Source organism: Elephas maximus, chromosome 26 (assembly GCF_024166365.1).
Source record: "Elephas maximus indicus isolate mEleMax1 chromosome 26, mEleMax1 primary haplotype, whole genome shotgun sequence".
NCBI lineage: Eukaryota > Metazoa > Chordata > Mammalia > Proboscidea > Elephantidae > Elephas > Elephas maximus.
The window spans coordinates 42,610,224-42,633,290 of record NC_064844.1 but is presented as its reverse complement, the minus strand read 5'-3'; the positions used below and the strand labels follow the sequence as shown (position 1 = coordinate 42,633,290).

General features: G+C 38.1%; 1 protein-coding gene across 3 annotated transcripts in view; it reads left to right on the top strand.

Moving 5' to 3' along the window:
• Nucleotides 1–23,067, top strand: part of PPP2R3A (protein phosphatase 2 regulatory subunit B''alpha) — a 281,206-nt gene that overhangs the window by 223,897 nt on the left and 34,242 nt on the right. For all 3 annotated transcript variants that reach the window (XM_049870480.1, XM_049870478.1, XM_049870479.1), the window contains 2 exons: nt 19,647–19,822; nt 22,638–22,756. In XM_049870480.1, the coding sequence (XP_049726437.1) occupies nt 19,647–19,822; nt 22,638–22,756 (295 nt within the window). The remainder of the gene's footprint in view (nt 1–19,646; nt 19,823–22,637; nt 22,757–23,067) is intronic.

Here is a 23,067-nt window from a genome sequence, read left to right as displayed (position 1 = left end):
AAGAGTTTTAAACATGACACCAAAAGCATGAAAGAAAAAAAAAAACATGTTAAATTGGACTCCAACAAATTTTAAAACATTTGCTCCACAAAAGGCTTGTAAGAGAAGAAAAAGACAAGGTACAGCTTGGAAGAAAATATCTTTAAGCTACATATCCAACAAAGTATTTGTATCCAGAATAAATAAACATCTCTTTAAACTCAACAATAAGAAGACAATCCAATTACAAAAGGGTTTGCAAAAGCCTTGAATAGACATTTTACCAGAAAAAGATAGAATGGCTAAAATAAAAAAGTACTAAGAGCCCCGGTGGCACAACGGTTAAGAGCTGGGCTGCTAACCAAAATGTTGGTAGTTTGGATCCACCAGCCGCTCCTTGGAAACCCTATGGGGCAGTTCTCCTCTGTCCTGTAGAATTGCTATCAGTCAGAATCGACTCCACAGCACCAGGTTTGGGTTCTTTTTTTTTTTTTAAGTGCTGGCAAGGATGCGGAACAGTTCGATCTCTCATATACTGCTGGTGAGAATGCAAAACGGTATAGCCACTCTGGAAAATAGTTTGGCAGTTTCTCGTAAAGTTTAACATAACCATAAACCCACTGCTGTCAAGTCGATTTTGATTCATAGTGACCCTGTAGGATAAAGTAGAACTGCCCCATGGGATTTCCAAGGCTATAATCTTTACGGGAACATGTTGCCACATCTTTCTCCCTCAGAGTGTCTGATGGGTTCAAACAGCAGACTTTTTGGTTAGCAGCGAAGCACTGTAACCACCGTACCACCAGGGCTCCTAACATAACCATATGACCCAGCAATCCCACTCCTGGGTGTTTACCCTAGAGAAATAAAAATATATATTCAACAAAAGCCTGTTCATAAATATTCATAACAGCTGTGTTTGTAATAGCTAAAAACTGAAAATGATCCAGATGTCTTCCGTGGACCAGTGGATGAGGCAACTGTGGTACACCTATATAATGGAATATACTCAGCAATAAGGATAACGCACTAGTGAAACATGGCAAAACTTGAATGGATCCTCAGGGTGAAAAAAGCTAATCTCAAAAGGTTATGTACTGTATGGTTCCATTATATAATACTATCAAAATGAAAAAATTATAATGATGGAGAATAGATTAGTGGTTACCAGAGTTTAGGAGTAGAAGGAAGGTGTTACTATAATGGTGTAGCATGAGGGAGTTAGTTGGGGTAATAGAACTCATTTCTATCTTGATTGTTATGGTGGTAGTTTCTCAAATCTGTACAGTATTAAAACTCATAGAACTCTATACCCAAAAAAAGAAAAAAATTGTTAATTTTAAAAATAAATTTTTTTAAGTAGAAAGGTTTTTACTTTTTAGCTGTCATTCTTTTAAAAAGAGACTTTTCCTCTTCTCAATGAATGTTTAATCTCAATTAACAGACTTAAAGACCATTGCTTTGCACTCTACCTTGTATTTCTCATGTTTTTCCCCATTAAAAACCAAATCTGCCTTTTTTTTTTTTTTTCACTCTCTTCAGCACTCTGTCCTCCCTCTACCCCCACAAGCCTTATTAGTTCATTCAACCTCTCCCATGTTGGAGGGGAGGGATCTTTCTCCACTGCTCTGAAGTACAACCATTGTCATAAATGAAGTTTCCAATACCACACAGTTTTTGTGCTGTAGCTTTAGGATAAGACCTAATATCCAGTAAACTAAGTCCTCTCACCTTTTTCCTCTTCTTGAATAGTATGTAGATTATTCTTGGCACTTTGAATTCCCATATAAATTTTAGAATCAACTTGCCAACTTACACGCAAACACACGCTGTCTCACACACATTTACACAAGCACACACAGAACTTGCCAGGGTTTTGAGTGAAACTGTAGGTCATTTTGGAGAGAAAAAACAAAATGGCGTGTCTTTCCATTTATTCTCTTTCAGTAACATTAGTTATTTCTAGTTATTTGATGCTGTTATAAATGATATATGTTTAAATTTTCTGTTTAATGGTGGCATGTAGAAATACAGTTGCTATTTAAATATTAAACTTATAACAATCAATTTTGTTAAACTTACATATTCTAATAATTTCTCTGAAGACTCTTTTGGGTTTTCTATATGTACAATTATACCATCTATAACTAATAGGGTTTGGATTTTGTATTCCTATTTATTTACCTTTCTTACTCACTTACTAAGAAACCCTGGTGGCGTAGTGGTTAAGTGCTATGGCTGCTAACCAAGAGGTTGGCAGTTCAAATCCACCAGGCGTTCCTTGAAACTCTATGGGGCAGTTCTACTCTGTCCTGTAGGGTCACTATGAGTCAGAATTGACTCATGGGCCACCGGGTTTGGTTTTGATTTTGGTTTTTACTCGCTTAATTACTAACTTATTCTGGCTAGGACTTCCAGTCCAGTGTTGAATAAAAGTGAGCATCCTTGCCTCTTTCCCTGTCTCAGCGGGAAAACATTGAACATTTCATCACTAAGGATGATGTTTAGTATAGGATTTTTTGGATATCTTTTATTAGATTAGGGAAATTCCTTGCTAGTCCACATTTGTTAAGAGCTTTTGTCATGGATAAATTTTGAAATTTATTCATTTTTCTGAATCTATTGAGAATCTTTTTTTTTTATTGAGATGGTCATATGATTTTTCTCCTAAATTATATTAATATTAGGGACTACCTTGATTGATGTCTAATTCGTGAAATAAAACCCCACTTGGGAATGGCTCTTACCCATTTTATATTGCAGAATTCAGTTCGTTAATATTTGTTATTTGCTAAATATTTGTTAAAATTAACTGCATCACCCAGGGTCTCCTACTTTGTCTGAAATTAGCATAGCTACATCAGCAGCTATAATTAGGTTAGCTTTTGCATAGTATATCTTACATTATCATTTTATTTTTTACCTATTTTCATATTTTAATTATATCTTCTATAAGTAGGATTATAGTTAGGTTTTGTTTCTTTATCCCGTCTGATAGTCTTTTTCGTTTATTTGGAGGATTTAATCTATAGTGATATAATTCAGATATTGATATATGCGGTTTTAAAACATCATTTTCTTGAGGTTAGTGGCTTCTTGAATATGTGACTTCATGTCCTTTTCCTTTATCAGTTTTGAAAAATTCTTAGACTTTTTTTTTTTTTTTGGTGGAAATGTACACAACAAAACATACACCCATTCAACAATTTTTACATGTAGAGTTCATTGACAATGGTTACTTCACATCATGTCACCATTCTCACATCTCTGCTCATATTTTTTTTTTTTTTTTACCACCGTTAAGTTAGACTCTGCCCCTTAAAGTTCATCTGTGCTTTAGAGTTACTATCAACGGCACTGGGACTGGGTCTGGGTATTGTCAAATTAAGCTGCTCTGGTGGCACAGTGGTTGAGCACTCAACTGCTAACCAAAAGGTCAGTGATTCAAACCCACCAGCTGCTCCACAGGAGAAAGATGTGGCAGTCTGCTTCCGTAAATATTTATAGCTTTGAAACCCTGTGGGGCAGTTCTGCCCTCTCCTACAGGGTTCCTGTGAGCTGGAATCGACTTGATGGCAACAGGTATTGTCATTTTTATTTCATATAGGTAATTCTTTAAAAGGGCACAATGCTCAAGGCTAACATTTTTTAGGGAGCTAAACTGTTGTTTAAAGAGGACTTTGTGGGATATTCTGTCAGCCATTATCTTTTCAAACATTGCTTCTGCCTCATTCTCTTTGCCCTCTTCTTCTGAGATTTCAGTTACACATATGTCAGACCTTTTTACTGTTTCTCATATGTCTTATATGTTCTTTTCTTCAGGCTTGTTCCTAATATTTATGAGACCTGAGGCAAAAGTACAAATGGAGGTTTACATACCATATGTCCAAATATTTAAGTCAAATAAAGCTAACAAACTGTTAATTATAATTCAAAAATACATGCACTGTGATGTGCTTTACATATGACTGAACTATGGCAAAATATAAAAAGATAACTAAATTATGTATTTCACATATCTGAATGTTCTGTGAAGGGGCCGATGAATGATGTCTGGATGAGAAATAAAATACATACATAACTCATATATTAACCAAAAACCAAACCTACTGCCATCAAGTCGATTCTGACTCATAGCAACCCTATAGGACAGAGTAGAACTGCCCCATAGAGTTTCCAAGGAGCACCTGGTGGATTCCAACTGCCAACCTTCTGGTTAGCAGCCATCATACTTAACCACTATGCCACATATTATGTATTTATTCAAGAAAATTTATTTTTCTTTCTTTTATCTCAGTAAAATCTCTTATGTTATAATCAAGATTTTCACATGATTTGTGCTCTTTTGTCAGTAATTATTTAAAGGATTAAAAATGCAATTGCAGTCAATGGGTACAAAATTTGAGTATATTTTCATCAAAAAGTAAGTTAAAGTAAATATAAAATTCAAAAACTAAAATTAGTTTGTATGTTTTCAAAAAAAGTTTCTTCTAAAATATCAAAAAGCGTAAAATTAAAAATGAAAATACAAATTATCAGAAAAAAAATGTTAAGTCAGAATTACTTAAATAAAGCTAAGGTTTTTATTGAAAATTCTGAAACTTTAATTAAATCTAAAATATTCCTATAAAACTTCAAAATTCTATCTGAAGTTTTATAGGAATATTTAAGATTTAATTTAATGTCAGTCTCGGTGCCAACATACTGAATAGGTATTACACTTCAATACTTGTTATACCTACATCTGTGTATATAATACAAATTTAAGAGTAATATGAATTGTTTAATATTGAAAAACCACCATATAGCTGTCAGTTTGTCATAGTGTGGTGGCTTGCGTGTTGCTGTGCTGCTGGAAGTTATGACACTGATATTTCAAGTTTCAGCAGAGTCACCCATAATGGACAGGTTTCAGCAGAGCTTCCAGACTAAGACTAGGAAGGAAGACCTGGCAGTCTGCTTCTGAAAAAATTGACTAGCGAAAACCTTATGAATAGCTGCAGAATATTGCCTGATATAATAGTGCCAGAAGATGAGCAACTCAGGTTGGAAGGCACTCGAAATACAACTAGGGAAGAGCTGCCTCAAAGTAGAGTTGCCTTTAATGCCGCAGATGGAGTCAAGCTTTCAGGACCTTCGTTTGCTGATGTGGCATGACTCAAAATAAACAGCTGCAAACGGGCATGGAATAATCAGAACATGGAATGTACAAAGTATGAATCAAGAAAGATTGGAAGTCATCAGAAATTGAATGGAACACATAAAGATTGATATCCTAGGCATTAGTGAGCTGAAATGGACTGGTATTGGCCATTTTGAATCAGATAATCGTATGGTCTACTATGCAGGGAATGACAGATTGAAGAGGAATGGTGTCGCATTAATCTTCAAAAAGAACATGTCAAGATCTATCCTCAAGTACAACGCTGTCAGTGATAGGATAATATCCATATTCCTACAAGGAAGACTGGTTAAAACAACTGTCTTGGATTGAATTGTGTCCCCCCAAAAATGTGTATATTAATTTGGCTGGGCCATGATTCCCTGTATTGTGTAATTGTCCACCATTTTGTCATCTGATGTGATTTTCCCTTGTGTTGTAAATCCTGCCTCTATGATGTTAATGAGGGGGGATGGTGAGAGTTGTGTTGATGAGGTGGACTCAGTCTGCTTGGGATTGAATTGTGTTTTGAGCTGGTTTCTTTTGGTACATAAAAGGGAAAAGGAGGCGGAGAGGTGGGGGTACCTCATATCACCAAGAAAGCAGTGCCGGGAGCAAAGCGCATCCTTTGGACCCAGGGTTCCTGCATGGAGAAGCTCCTAGTCCAGGGGAAGATTGATGAGAAGGACCTTCCTCCAGAGCCAAGAGAGAGAGAAAGCCTTTCCCTGGAGCTGGCACCTTGAATTTGGACTTCTAGGCTACTTTACTGTGAAGAAATGAATTTCTCTTTGTTAAACCCGTCCACTTGTGGTATTTCTGTTACAATAGCACTGGATTACTAAGACAATGACTATTATTCAAATTTAGGCACCTACCAGTAATGCCAAAGATGAGGAAATTGAACATTTTTATCAACTTCTGAAGTCTGAAATTGATCAAACGTGCAATCAAAATGCATTAATAATTACTGGTAATTAGAATGCCAAAGCTGGAAACAAAGAAGAAGGATCTGTAGTTGGAAAATATGGCCTTGGTGAAAGAAACAACACTGGAGATCACATGTAGAATTTTGCAAGACCAATGACTTCTTCATTGCAAATACCTTTTTTCAACAAAATAAATGATGACTGTATACCTGAACCTTGCCAGATGGAATACACAAGAATCAAATTGACTACATCTGTGGAAAGACGTTGGAAAAGCTCAATATCATCAGTCAGAACAAGGCCGGGGCCAATTACAGAACAGACCATCAATTGCTCGTATGCAAGTTTAAGTTGAAGCTGAAGAAAGCTAAAACAAGTCCATGAGAACCAAAATACGACTTTGAGTATATCCCACGTGATTTGGAGACTATCTCAAGAATATATTTGACACACTGAACACTAATGACCAAAGACCAGCCAAGTTGTGGAATGACATCAGACAGGAAAACTGCAAAAGGTCATTCAGAACTCAGGAAAGAAAGAGAAGACCAAAATGGATGTCAGAAGAGACCCTGAAACTTGCTCTTGAATATAGAGTAGCTAAAGCGAATGTGGCATAGTGGTTAAGTGCTACAGCTGCTAACCAAATGGTCGGCAGTCCTAATCCTCCAGGCGCTCCTTGGAAACTCTGTGGGGCAGTTTTACTCTGTCCTATAGGGTCGCTATGAGTCAGAATCGACTCGACGGCACTGGGTGTGTGTATGGTGTGTAAAGCGAATGAAAGAAATTGATAAAATAAAAAGGCTGAACAGAAGATTTCAAAGGGCAGTTCGAGAAGACAAAGTAAAGTATTGAAATGTGGAGAGACCTGGAGTCAGAAAACCATAAGGTGGGAAACACTTTGCGTTTCTAAAGCTGAAAACATTGAAGGAAAAACTTCAGAACTGGAGTTGCAGTTTGGAAGGCATCTATGGACAAAATATCGAACAACCCAGGAATCATCAAAAGAAGATGGAAGGAATATACAGAGTCACTATACTACAAAGAATTGGTCGAAATTCAACCATTTCAGGAGGTAGCATATGATCAAGAACTGATAGTATTGAAGAAGTCCAAGCTGCACTGAAGGCACTGGTGAAAAACAAGGCTCCAGGAATTGATGGAATACCGATTGAGATATTTCACCGAACAGATGCAGCACTGGAGGTACTCACTCATCTTTGCCAACAAATTTGAAAGACAGCGACCCTGGCCAACCCACTGGAAGAAATCCACATTTGTACCCATTCCAAAGAAAAGTGATCCAATAGAATGTGGAAATTATCTAACAATATCATTAATATCACACACAAGTAAAATTTTGCTGAAGATAATTCAAAACAATTGCAGCAGTACATCGACAGGGAACTGCCAGAAATTCAAGCTGAATTCAGAAGAGGATGTAGAATGAGGGATATCGTTGTTGATATCAGATGGATCTTGGCTGAAAGCACAGAATACCAGAAAGATGTTTTTCTGTGTCTTACTGACTACACAAAAGCATTCGACTGTGAATCATAACAAATTATGGATAACCTTGCAAGAATGGGAGTTCCAGAACACTTAATTGTGTTAATGTGGAACCTGTACATAGACCAACAGGCAGTTGTTGGAACAGAACAAAGGGATACTGTATGGTTTAAAATCAGGAAAGATGTGGATCAGGGTTGTATCCCTTTGCCATTACTTACTCAGTCCATATGATGAGCAAATAATCCGAGAAACTGGACAATATGTAACATCAGGATTGGTGGAAAACTGATTATCAACATGCAGTATGCAGGTGACACAACCTTGCTTGCTTAAAGTGAAGAGGAAGCACCGATGGAGATCAGAGACTACAGCCTTCAGTATGGATTATACCTCAACATAAAGAAAACAAAAATTCTCACAACTGGATCAATAAGCAACATTATGATAAACAGAGAAAATATTGGGGTTGTGAAGGATTTCATTTTACTTGGATATGCAATCAATGCCCATAGAAGTAGCAGTCAGGAAATCAAACAATTCATTGCATTGGGCAAATCTGCCACAAAGACTTCTTTAAAAGTGTTAAAAAGCAAAGATGTCCCTGTGAGGGCTAAGGTGCGCCTGACCCAAGCCATAATATTTTCAGTTGCCTCATATGCATACGAAAGCTGGACAGTGAATAAGGAAAACCAAAAAGAATTGATGCCTTTGAATTATGGTATTGGCAAAGAATATTGAATGTACATTTGACTGCCAAAAGAATGAACAATTCTGTCTTGGAGGATGTACAGTCTGAGTGCTTCTTGGAAGCAAGGATGGCAAGACTTCATCTCACTTACTTTGGACGTGTTATCAGGAGGGACCAGTCCCTGGAAAAGCACATGATGCTTGGTAAAGTACAGGATCAACAAAAAAGAAGGAAGACCCTCAATGAAATGGATTGATATAACGGGCTCAAGCATAGTCAGGATTGTGAGATGGCTCAGGACCGGACAGTTGTACCTAGGGTTGTTATGAGTCAGAACCAACTCTACGGCACCTAACAACAATATTGAAAAATACCTGGATATTACTGGGAAATGATACTCCGTTATGTAAAGACGTGTTACATTCTTGCTGAGAAAGATGTGACATGTTAATTTGTCTTTTCTTTTGCCTAATTGCTGCCACTCCTCCAATTCTTCCAATACTCAAAAACAGTGTCTGTCTCTGATATGGCAGTGATATGATTCATAAACTTCCACAGTATCCAGATACAGTCATCTTTTGTTTCAAGGAATTAGGCAAGACAGGTGGGTGACAGTTTCATTGTTAGCCACAAGAGTGAATAATTTAAGCTTTATGTATTTTCACACCGTGCAAGTACTGAGCACTGAATGTCAAGTGAAGATACACTATGAGTTTTTTAATAAACTGTGCGTGTGTATATGAGAAAGAGAGAGAAGAAAGTTGACACATATTTTGGGGGGGACACAATTCAGTCCATAAGATATGATATGTGGGATCCTCTAAATTTGCGCCATCCAAAATGGTAGCCACTAGCTACATGTGGCTATTGAACAATTGAAGTGTGGTTAGTCAGAATTGAGATGTACTATAAGTGTAAAATATACATCAGATATGAAAGATGTAAAATATGTCCTCAATAGCTTTTTATATTGACTTACATGTTGAAATAATATTTTGGATGTATTGAGTTACATAAAATACAAAATTCATTTTACCTATTTATTTTTATTCTCACTGTAGCCTGTAGAAAAATTTTTAAATATGTGTTTAGCATTATATGGCCTATTGGACAGTGAGGCTGTAAGGCATGGGGCTGAGCACAGACCCCTCTTAGCTGGATCTAAGGGTGATACTGCTTTTCTTTATTTTTCATCTTTTTGTTTCCCTATGCTTTACTATCTTCTCGGTCATTAATGATCTCTTCATCTATGTCTAATCTACTGTTAAATTTATCCATTGGGATCTTGATCATTATTGTATTTTTCAGTTTTCTAGAATTGCCATTTAATTCTTTTTTTTTTTTGATAGTATGTGGCTTTCTGCCAGAATTCTCAATCTTGAACATATAAAGCATAAAACCAAAGCATAGTTATTTTAAAGCCCATGTCTGATAATGCCAGTATCTTGATCCTCTTTGATTCTGTCTGATGTTTTTTTCTTCGTTTTCTACATGTTGTCTTCTTTCTTTGTATGATTGTAAAATTTTGGTATGAAAACTTGTACAGTTAATTTGAGGCTTTTTTTTTTCCCCATAGAAAAAGCATTTGAAAAATCTAATACTCCTTCATAATAAAAACCACTCAGCAAATTAGGATTCGAAGGGAACTTATTCAACCTGATAAAGGTTAATTACAAGAAACCCACACCTCACATCATACTTTCCCATAAGATAAGAAAAAAGCCAAGAATGTCTGCTCTCACCACTTCTAGTCATCCTTGTACCAGAGGTTCTAGCCAGGACAGTTGGGCAAGACAGAGAGGGCATTCAGGCTATAAAATCTCTGTTTGCAAGTGACATGACATTGTATAGAGAAAACCCTAAGGAACCCACTGAAAACCTTTTTGGACTAATAAACAATTTCAGCAAGGTGGCAGGGTACAAGATCAATATACAGAAGTCAACTGTAGTTTTATACATTACCGATGAGCAGCCTGAAATGAAATTAAGAAAATAATTCTATTTATAATAGCAAAAAATAATAATAACTGGAGTGCTTCTGTTCTACCTCCTAATTCATTGCATAGTGCCTGGGGTCTTAAAAGCTTGCAAGCAGCCATCTAAGGCACAGCAATTGGTCTCTATTTGCCTGGAAAACAGAGGAACAAGGAGAGTCAGGAATAGGAGGAGGATATGGAATACATGGCTATTTGCCTCTGTGAACAGCTGCCTCCTTTGCCATGAGAGCAGAATTGGATGGTGCCCAGTTAACCATTACTGAACATATTGAACAAAGATTCTATAGAAGAATCCTGATCAAAATGGGGAAAAATGCAGAACAGAATTTCCAATTCTCATAGTCTCCAGACTTTCTGGGGCCAAGTGGACTGAATGAGCCCCTGAAACTATTGCCCTGAGATAATCTTTAAAACTTAAACCGGAAATATCCCCGGAAGTCTTCGTAAAACCAAACAATAGTTTAGCTTAACTAGTAAAAAAATGTCTTTCTTGAGTATTATGCTCTTTTAAGATCTGTCTATATGGGATAAAATTGACAACAGCAACTCAAAAGATAGGAACCTTAGGGAGCAGGAACCTATGTTAGTGGGGGAGGAACAACTCAGGAAAGAAGGGTAAGGATAGTTGCACAACCCAAAGAATGTCATCAGTGTCATTGAATTGTACATATAGAAACAGTTGAATTGGTGTGTGTTTTGGTATGTATATTTTCAACAACAACAATAAAGTTTAAAAAATGACTATAATAATAACTGGAAATAATTTTAGCAAAAGTGCAAAACCTATGATCTGAAAATTACAAAACATAGTTGAAAGAAATTAAAAATGATATGAATAAATGGAAAGATACCCCATGTTCATGGATTGGAAGATTTAACCTTGTTAAGATGGCAGTAAGGAACCCTGGTGTTGCAATGTTTATGTGCTCAACTGCTAACCAAAGTGTTCAAGGTTCAAATTCACCAGCTGCTCCACAGGAGAAAAGACCTGACAGTCTTCTCCCATAAAGATTACAGCCTAGAAAACCCTACGGGGCAGTTGTGCTCTGCCCTAGAGGGTCGCTGTGAGTCTGAATCGACTCAACAACTCGCAACAACAAGATGAAAAAAAAAAAGATGAAAGCACTCCCCAAATTGATGTACACAATCCCTAACAAAATCCCAGCTGGGTTGTTGGGGTTTTTTTGTTTGTTTGTTTTACAGAATTTTACATGCTGATCCTAAAATTTATAAGGAAATGTAAGGGACTCAAAATAGTCAAAATAATCCTGAAAAAGAAGGACAAAGTTGGAGGACTCATACTTCCCAATTTCAAAACAAAGCTACAGTAATTTAGACTGTGTTACTGGCATAAGGGTAGACATATAGATCAAGGGAACAGATTTAAGAGTGAAGAAATAAATCCTACATTTATGGTCACATGATTTTCAACAGCGGTGCCAAGGCAGTTCAGTGGGGAAAGAGCAGTCATTTCAACAAATGCTGCTGAGACAGCTCGATGACCACATGCAGAAGAGTGAATTTGAATCCCTTCCTCACATCACGGTTCCTTCAGTAGGATGAGTAGTTAAGCACTTGACTACTAAAGGAAAGGTTGGTGGTTTGAACCCACCTGGAGGCACCTCTGAAGACAAGCCTGGCAGTATGCTTCCGAAAGATCACAGCCTTAAAAACCCTGTGGAGCAATTCTACCCTGCACACATGGAGTCACTATGAGTTGGAATGGACTTGACAGCAACCAATAACCTCACACATGCGGAGTTCCCGGGAGGCGCAGTTAAGTGCTTGACTAATAGACGGCAGGTTGGCAATTCAGACCCCTCCCAGAGGTACCTCAGAAGACAGGCCTGGTGATCTGCTTCTGAAAGGGTCACAGCCTTAACACTCTATGGAGCTGTTCTACTCTGCACACGTGGAGTTGCCATGAGTCAGAGTCGACTCAACGACAACAGCAACTTCACATCTTACACAAAATTAACTCCAAATGGGTCATAGGCATGAATGTAAGAGCTAAAACCATAAAGCGTCTAGAAGAAAACATAAGAGTAAATCCTTTTCTTCTAAACCATAAAATAACCGTTAAAAATCTTCACTGTATTCTTACCAGAAATAAAACGTTAAAAACTGTATCAATAGTATTCCAAGACAAATATTCATAATCAGATATCCCTCATTTGTTTTACTTAGTCACATGTAAATAAATGCTCATTCCACCAACCGTGGCTCAGTAGTCTGTGTTAATGAAGTCAGCTATTTCCAGGCCAGATTGTGGAGTTTCACGTGTTGGTTCCCCTCTAGTCAGTTGTCTGCCTTGGTGGCCACATCTCTTTATTCTAGGAAGCCTGTATACATGGGTTGGTTCCCTGTACCTGGTCAATCTGAGGCTGCTTTTCTTTGATGTTTCTTCCAGAAGACCCAACCTCTGCCCTTTAGCTTATGGCAGGGGCCTTCAGGTGAATATGAGGGGTGGGGAGAAACTGTGTGTTGATGACAAGACTGGTTAACTTATTAAGGCAGCTAATTTTTTCAACATCAGAACGGTGGAGAGTGACATCCCCTGTGGGAGGTTAGTACATAAGTGCTTTAAAAAAAAAAAAAAAAAAAGTGCATAGGTCCCTCCAAATTATTCTCTAAGTACTTAACTGATATTAACCTGAAAAGAAAATGCATTAATGGTCAGTAAAAACATTTACAAATATGTTCTGTAAAGTGTATGTCACAATTGCTGCCAAGTGACGTAAGTCTTTTAAATTTTGAAATAAAATATTCTAAGGACCCAATTTGTTGACAGTTTGTGTTGGGCCTTGTAACTGAACACGATTATGCTATTACGAACCCAACAGTATCCAAATTACTAAAACTTATGTTGTAGGTAATGGTTTCTTTAGATATGACAACAAAAACTCAAGGAAGAAAAGAAAATTTAATCAAAATTAAAAACTGTGTGTCAAAGGACATCATCATAGAATGGGAAAAATATTTGTAAATTATGTGTATGATAAGGGACTTCTATCCAGAATACGTAAAAAATTCCTAAACTCCATAAAAAGACAGCCCAATTTTAAAATTAGCAAAGGATTTGAATGGTCCTTTCCCCAAAGAAAATGAAGTGTTTTTTTTTTCCCCCCAAAGAAGATACATACATGGCCCATAAACATCTGAAAAGATGCTCAATATCATTAGTCATTGGAGAAATGCAAATGAAAACCACAGTGAGATACCACTTCACATCCACTAGGATGGCTATAATAAAAAATAACAGTGTTGGTGAGAATGTAGAGAAATTGCTGGTGGGAATGTAAAATGGGGCAACTACTTTGGTAAACAGCTTAGCAGTTCCTCAAAATGCTAAACATAGAGTTACCACGTGATCAACCTAGCAATTCCATTCCTCTGTACATACCCAAGAAAAATGAAAGTATATGTCCACACAAAAACTTGTACACAAATGTTTATAGCCACAGTATTCATAATAGCCACAAAGTGGACACAACCTAACTGTCCATCAACTGATGAATGGATAAACAAAATGAAGGAAATGACTGTACATCAAAATCATCATTATTTAATAAAACAGTACTTAGTAGGCAGCATTTGCAGAAATGAGGTTTCTCTCTTATGAAAGACATAGGTGGAAGAAAGTAATACACTCACTGCCGTGTGGTGAGTGCTAGGTACAACATTGCTGACAAGATTGGTATGTTGAGCCTTTACTACACCTGGTCCTAGCAGGAGTATATGTGGAAGGCATCTTTGGGTAAATTTTTTTTTTTTTTTTTTATTGTGGATAGGCGTTTGCAAATCTTTTGGTGCATTCTTTATGCCCTTTTTCCAGGTTTTTATCACTTTCTGCTTCTATCATCATTGTCGTCTGTCTAGGTGTCGTCTTTGACAGCTATCTTGTTCACCTTTGTTATGTCTGAGGATGCTAGCCTAGTGCCTGTGAAGGTAGTAGGAGCTAAAATATGTATACTGAATATGCAAAGGAATATACATTCAGTTACTCCATATGCAATAATGGAGTTTCCTATAACTTTCTTCTTGAATAGCTTATAGGAGTTTATATCAGGGGTGGGAAATCTCCAGTCCAGAACTTAGTTTCATCCAGCCTGAGGACAAGGGCAAGAGGTAATCTTGTTTATGTCTATAATTGTACAAATACAATTTGTCGTTAATGTAATTGTGCTTTGAAAAATAAAGATTAGTGGTAAATATAGCAAAAATTGAACACCAGTTCTCTCTGGGTAGTTATTACTTCTGTGTGCCTTTTCTGTTTTCTATTTTGCTACAAAGAAGTCATTACTTTTAGACTCAGGGAAAAAGTTACTTTTGGAAAAGGGGAAAAAACTGAAAACCTGCACTAGAAGACACTTTAGAGAGTATCTAGTGCTTCCAATAAGAAAATAGCATCTGAACATATCCTACATGTGTTTTACCATCCATCCAGACCCTGCTTTTATTTTTGAAGACAAGTAACTATCTACTAAGGCAGCCTGTTTTCATTTTCAAGTGCTAAACCTAAAAGCATCTTATATACATTGATCCCTCTTAGGCTCATACTCACCAAATTGTATGTGATTCATCTATCACATGGCACTCTTTCAGATCCTTAAAGGCAGCTATCGTGTGTCTTGGACAGGTCCTGAGGCAGTGTATCTGTCTCTTCTTTGCAGTCTAGTTTTCTGTCTCTTGCGGGCCAATACAAAGAACTGGAGTGTGTGCTTTAGCTTTATTTATTGTATAGACTCTTATCTTAGTGTTCCTAATTTATATTTCTTAATGAAGTAAGTTGCCTTTACTTCAGTTTTATTAGGCCCTTGTCAGAATCAAGAATTACTATCTCCTGATTGACCTGATTTTGGTTCCCTTAAGATAAGCAATAAGGAGCCCTGGTGGTGCAATAGTTAATGCGCTCAACTGCTAACCGAAAGATTAGCAGTTCAAACCCACCAGCCACTCCACAGGAGAAAAGACCTGATGATCTGCTCCCCCAAAATTACAGCCTAGGAAATCCTATGGGGCAGTTCTCCTGTGTCCTAGAGGGTTGCTATAAGTTGGAATTGACTCAGTGGCATATAACAGCAACAACAAAGATAAGCAATAAGAAATTTCAGGACCCAAAGAGACTTTAGACACCAGTCAAAAGACATTCTACTGCCCCTTTTTTTCACTACTTAAAACACCTAGTACTAGAAAATAATGATACAATTGTATTACAACCAGCTATTACCACCTTTATTGGGGGGGGTGGAACAAACTCAGGATTTTTCCCACAATCAGTAATTGTTTTAAAGTGGGGCGGTATTCTGCCCCTTTTATAACTCTCAGAGTAGATACGGTATGAATAGACCTCACCACAGCCAAACTGTATTATTTCATGTTCATTGGATCCAGTGCATGTCTCTCTCTCTTCTTTAATGGTAACATTAAACATTAAGTACAATTTTCAAATAGATTTCTCAAAAGAACTTTGTAAGTATTACATGTTCATTTTGTTGCAATGTAAAATTTATCTTTCTGAGAATAGGTGCACACAGATCCTAGTGTGACTTACTTGAAAGAAGCTTACAGTCACAAATTAGTTATTTTCACCTTTCTTTATCCAAAAAAGGTTTTTAATAATCATTAAATGTGTGGTTATTCTTAATATGGCTTCATGTCTACATTTGGGAATTTGAGTAAGGGTCTCCGAGGACCTTCTCTTGAGAAGATTTTCTTTGCCATGAATCAGTGGCTCTTAATAGAAAAATATTGTTTTCTGTTATCAGTTAATGCTGTGTCATATTCTGTGATTAATAGATAATATGGCTGTAGATGCTACTTTAAGTGACAGTGGTATATGATAAAGTGTCCATAATAGGCTTCTGGGTAAAGATAGCAAGTTTACCACACAGTACTTTTGATCTCTCTTGAAACCCCACTGAAATGCCAGTAAAGGGATTTTGTTTTAAAGAAATAAACCCACACTAACAAAGGGAATAGAAGAAATAACAGTAACAAAAGTTAGGAAACCGAAAAGCAGATAAACTTAGCAGACTACCTAAATCCAGGAGAGGAGAAAACCAAGAAGCAACCAGACATTCCTAGAAAAACCCTAAAACACTTGGTAGTTATGGTACCAGGAACATTGGAAGTAGGGAGGGGGTAAAGGTAGGACCAAAAAAACAAGAGATTTTATTGAAAGTCTATTTAAGGAAGCAGCTGATCTCTAGACAATCTTGTCCAACATGGCCAAACCTGATGCTTTATTCCCTGGAAATATAAAATAGAGGACCTCTGAACTGGGAAGCCCCAAGCATGGTTGAAAGCCTGGGTACCATAGCAAATAATAGAATGATTAAATTATCATATGCTTACTGAATGCTGAGATGCCCAGTCTTTATTCCTCACTCAGCTACAGAATGCTGGCAACCTGTCCTGAATCTCGTGGCAGAAAGCTGAAACATCCTTTTCTGGGGAATCAGTCCAGCCCAAGGATAAAGACCTGAAGATTTGACATTGGGTCATCCCCAAGAAAAGAACCCAGCCAGATGACTTTACAATAAAGCCCAGCGTCAACAAACTTATAAATCAGAACGTCCAATCAGATTTTTAGCATCTACTCTTAAATATGAGTAGAGGACAAAGGATCACCTGACACCTGAGTAAAGTAACTTGGATGAAACAGAGACTTGTAGGGAAAACTGTAAACCACAAAAAAGATACTATTTTAATATCTTCAGAGAGATAAGAGAAGAAATTACATTTATAGAACATAAACAGGATGGTACTTGGTAAAGAACAAAAAAAAGGAAATTCAGGGAACCAGAAAAGATCTCTGGGGAATCAAAACTATGATAGCAGAAATAAAAAAACAATGTTTAGAAGATAAAGCTAAGTAAGCCTCCCAGAAAGAACAACAAAAAAGATGAAGCACTAGAAAATAAAGACATGAAAATTAAAGAACCAGTCCAAAAAGTCCAACATCACTGAAAATTGACATACGAAGCAAACCACATATGTAATTTTAAAATTTAGTCACATTAAAAAAGTAAAAAGAACAGATAAAGTTTAATTGTATATCTTTTTTAACTCATTATATCAACATGTAATCAATAAAAACACTGATGAGATGTTTTACATTCTTTTTATGTACTAAGTCTTCAAAATCAGTTGTGTATTTTGCACTTAGAACACATCTCAACTTGGACTCACCACATTCCAAACGCTGAATAGCCATATGTAACTAAACCGAAAACCAAACCTGTTACCATCGAGTTGATCTCGACTCATAGCAACCCTATAGGACAGAGTAGAACTGCCCCATAGGGTTTCCAAGGAGCAGCTGGTGGATTCAAACTGCAGACCTTTTGGTTAGCAGCCGTAGCTCTTGCCCACTGCATCACCGGGGCTCCCTATTAGACCACACAGATATGAATAACAGGGGTTCCAAAAAGAACGAACAGAAAGGGGAATGGGGAAGAAAATAAGAAAGCTTCCAAATTTGAAAGAGCTCTCAGAAAGACCAACAAAATAGATGAAATAGAACTAGACCAAGGCATTTCTTTATGAAATTTCAAAACACCAGGGACTCAGAGAAAGCTCTACAGGCATCAGAGAAGGGGGGGGGGGGGGGAAGGTTATCTTCAAAGGATCAGTAACAAAAATGGCTTTAGACTTTTCAACAACAATGGACAGATAGAAGAGAATGGATCAGTGCCTTTAAAATTCTGAAGGAAAAGCTCTACCAGCGTATAGTTTTATAAGTAGTCAAAATACCAACCAAGTTAGAGGTCAGAAAAAAGTCATTTTCAAATATCCAATATCTAAAAAAATTTACCAATCAGAGTGGTGTCTGGGGTTTTAAACACTAGCAAGCGGCCATCTAAGATGCATCAATTGGCCTCAACCCACCTGGAGCAAGGAAGAATGAAGAACACCAACGACACAAGGTAACTATGAGCCTAAGAGACAAAAAGGACCACATAAGCCAGAAACTACATCAGCCCGAGACCAGAAGAACTGGATGGTGCCCGGCAACAACCGATGGCTGCCCTGACAGGGAACACAACAGAGAACCCCTGAGGGAGCAGGAGAGCAGTGGGACGCAGACCCCAAATTCTCATAAAAAGACCAGACTTAATGGTCAGACTGGGACTAGAAAGACCCCAGAGGTCATGGTCTCCAGACTTTCTGTTAGCCCAAGATAGGAACCATTCCTGGGGCCAACTCTTCAGACAGGGATTGGACTAGAATATGGGATGGAAAAGATACTGGTGAAGAACGGGCTTCTTGGATCAAGTAGACACGTGAGACTGTGTTGGCATCTCCTGTCTGGAGGGGAGATGAGAGGGCAGAGGGGGCCAGAAGCTGCCTGAATGGACACGAGGAGAGAGAGTGGAGGGAAGGAAAGCGCTGTCTCATTAGGCGGAGAGCAATTAGGAGTGTATAGCAAGGTGTGTATAAACTTTTGTGTGAGAGACTGACTCGATTTGTAAACTTTCACTTAAAGCACAATAAAAATTAGTTAAAATTTTTTTACCTACCATGCTCCCTTTTCCAGAAAGCAGCTTGAGGATGTGCTACACCAAAAAATGAGGGAAATGTACGATAAAAGAAACAGAAGCTAGGTGAAAGGAATTCCTAGGATGAAACTGTGAACCGGGCCTACAGATCGACTAGTCCAGATTAGAGCAGGTCAGAAGGAACCAAGAAAGACAGCATCAAGATCCAATTGATAGAATACTTGATGGAACTGATTGTGAATTTAGACAACTGGCAGAGAGTTTGGGGTTGAATTAGTAACAAGTACACAGAAAATGAAACAGATAAAAGAAAAATGTAAAGTCACAAACTCTAAATGTTGAGCGATTTAACTTTATTAAGAGGATGGGAGGACACATAGTTAAGATAGGAAGTAGTAGTTAAAAGAGCTAAAACCTCATCTCATGGTGTGAAATTAATACAGAATTCCTAAAACAAACACAACAAAGGAGCAATACAAGCACATTATCTGAAAATAAACCCACTGCCTTCGAGTCGATTCCGACCCTGGTGGCGTAGTGCTTAAGTGCTACAGCTGCTAACCAAAAGGTCTGTAGTTTGAATCCGCCAGGCGCTCCTTGGAAACTCTATGGGGCAGCTCTACTCTGTCCTATAGGGTCGCTATGAGTCTATCTAAAAATATGAAGGCAAAAACCAAAATAGTCAAGTGTTGAAAGTGGTTGGTTCTGGGGAAGGAGAAATAAGGAAAGAGGGATCCACCATTTCTTCTAAAACTATGTTTCTCTAAGTCTAACATACGCATGTGTAACTTTATTTAAAAAGAAATGTGGGCAACAAGAAATCTGGGTGAGTGCAGGACTCTTCCCAGGCCCATGCTAATGAGTGCCCTTATCTCCCAGCATTGAGTATTGGTTCCGGTGCATGGACGTGGACGGGGATGGTGTACTCTCCATGTACGAGCTAGAGTACTTCTACGAGGAGCAGTGCGAGCGGATGGAAGCCATGGGCATCGAACCCCTGCCGTTCCATGATTTGCTTTGCCAGATGCTTGACCTGGTGAAGCCAGCCAGTGATGGTGAGACTGTGTAATGGGGCATTTGCACTGTTCACCTGTGTTACAGAGTGGGGCACATAACCCCAGATTGTCCTAAATTATTTTAACTTTCTGGAGTCTTCTCCACAGGCTTCCTAAGTACAAAAGTGTTTAAAGTTTCACCTTTACTGTTTAGTGTAGAACCAGTGATTGATGGCAGATCCACTACATGCATACCTCGTTTTATTGCACTTCGCAGATACTGAGGTTTTTTTACAAATTGAAGGTTTGTGACAACCCTGCATCCAGGAGGTCTATCGGTGTCATTTGTCCAAAAGCATGTGCTCATTTTGTGTCTCTGTGTCACATTGTGGTAATTCTCGCAATATTTCAAATGTTTTCATTATTATGTATCTGTTACGGCAATCTGTGATCAGTGTTCTTTCATGTTACTATTGTACTTGCTTTGGGGCGCCACAAAATGCACCCATATGAGACGACAAATTTAATCAATAAATGTGCGTGTTCTGACTGTCCCACTGACTGCTGTTCCCCCCTCCCTCCTCGGTCCTCCCTATTCCCTGAGACGTGACAATATTGAAATTAGGCCAGTTAATAACCCTACAGTGACCTCTAAGTGTTCAAGTGAAAGAAAGAGCCACATGTCTCTCAATTTAAATCATAAGCTAGAAATGATTAAGCTTAGAGAGGAAGGCATGTCGAAAGCCAAGATAGGCCAAAAACAAGGCTTCTTGCGCCAAACAGCGGAGTTGTGAATGCAAAGGAAAAGTTCTTGAAGGAAATGAAAAGTGGTACCCCAGGGAACACACGAGTGATAAGGAAGTGAAACAGCCTTATTGCTGATACAGAGACAGTTTTAGTGGTTTGGATGGAAGATCAAACCAGCCACAGCATTCTCTGAAACCAAAGCCTCATGCAGAGCACGGCCCTGCTTCTCTTCAAGTCTGTGAAGGCTGAGCAAGGTGAGGAAGCTGCAGAAGAAAAGTTGGAAGCCAGCGGAGGTTGGCTCATGAAGCCTAAGGAAAGAATCCATCTCCATGACATAAAGGCACAGGGTAGAGCAGCAGGCGCGGATGTAGCAGCTGCAGCAGGTCGTCCAGAGGATCCGGCTGAGAGAACTGGTGACGGTGGCCACGCTCCACAGGAAATCCTCAGTGGAGATGAAACGGCCTTATACTGGAAGAAGATGCCACCTAGGACTTCCATAGCTGGAGAGGGGAAGTCAGTGCCTGGCTCCAGAGCTTCAAAGTTCAGGCTGACTCTCTGCTTAGGGGCTAGTGCAGCAGGTGACTTTGAGTTGGAGCCAGTGCTCATTTACCGTTCTGAAAATCCTAGGACCCTTAAGAATTATGCTAAATCTGCTCTGCCTGTGCTTTATAAATGGAACAACAAGGCCTGGATGACATCACATCTGTCTACAGCATGGTTTCCTGAATATTTTAAACCCACTATTGAGAACTACTGTGCAGAAAAAAAGATTCCTTTCAAAATAATACTGCTCATTGACAATGCACCTGGTCACCCAAGAGCTCTGATGGAGATGTACAAGGAGATTAGTGTTGTTTTTATGCGTGCTAATACAACATCCATTCTGTAGCCTATGGATCAAGTCTTACTATTTAAGAAATACATTTTGTAAGTCTATAGCCGCCATAGATAGTGATTTCTCTGATGGATCTGGGCAAAGTAAATTGAAAACTTTCTGGAAAGGATTCACCATTCTAGATGCCATTAAGGACATTCGTGATTCATGGGAGGAGGTCAAAATATCACCGTTAACAGGAATTTGGAAGAAGTTGATTCCAACCCTCGTGGATGACTTTGAGGTGTTCAAAACTTCAGTGGAGGAAGTAACTGCAGATGTGGTAGAAGTAGCAAGAGAACTAGAATTAGAAGTGGAGCCTGAAGATGTGACTGAATTGCTACAGTCTCATGATAAAACTTCAGCTGATGAGGAGTTGCTTCGTATGGATGAGCAAAGAAACGGTTTCTTAAGATGCTATGAACATTGTTGAAATGACAACAAAAGATTTAGAATATGACTTAAACTTAGTTGATAAAGCAGCAGCAGGGTTTAAGAGGATTGACTCCAATTTTGAAAGAAGTTCCACTGTGGGTAAATCGCATGCTACAGAGAAATCTTTCATGAAAGGAAGAGTCAGTGGATGCAGCAAACTTCGTTATCTTGTTTTAAGAAATTGCCACAGCCACCCCAGCCTTCGGCAACCACCACCCTGATAAGTCAGCAGTCATCAGCAAAAAGATTGCAGCTTGCTGAAGGGTGAGATGATGGTTAGCATTTTTTAGCAATAAAGTATTTTTAATTATGGTATATACTTTTTTTTTAGACATAATGCTATTACTTAAAAGAGTATAGTATAACGTAAATTTTATATGCACTGGGAAACCAAAAAATTCATGTGACTCGCTTTATTGTGATATTCATTTTAATTGCAGTGCTATGGAAACAAACCCACAATATCTCTGAGATATGCCTGTATAAGAAATGGGACTTTTCCATAGAGAGAAATAGCAGATTACTAGTTCCTATGGGCTTGGGGGAGAGGGGAGTGGGAAGTGACTGATAAATGAGTACAGGGTTTAATCCTGAGGTAATGGAAATATTCTGGATCTAGATGGTGTGATGATTATACAGCTTTGAATTGTACATTTTAAAATGGTTGGAACAATGAACTTTGTTATATGAATTTGACCTCAATAAGAAAAAACAAAAGGGATTTTCCTGATAGAACTGATAGATCTTTTAAACTTCAGTGAAATTTTTGTTTCTTGCCAAAACAGCTCTTGGTGTTTTGTTTTCTTTGTTTTTATGCAGGCAAAATAACTCTCCATGATCTGAAGAGATGCAGAATGGCTCACATCTTTTATGACACTTTCTTTAATCTGGAGAAATACTTAGACCACGAACAGAGAGATCCCTTTGCAGTTCAGAAGGTACCAGTATAGTTTCAACTTCATTTGAGGGCTCAGTATCGGCCCTGTGCTACATATAATGACGGTCTCTGCATGCCGCAATCTCAGTATTTAAAGAGGTGATCTGCAGGTATAGGTCACCTGTATCTGCCTCAGAACTTCCCACTGCGTGAATTGTATGGCCAGTGTACTTATATAAAAAAAAAAAAACTTATATACACATTAGAAACTAGTTACCAAAAAAAAAAAAAAAACCTTTTTTTTTTAAATTGCTCTAAAAAACAGCCTATTAAATACATCGTTTTGAAAATATTTTGTCTTTTTAAAGTAAT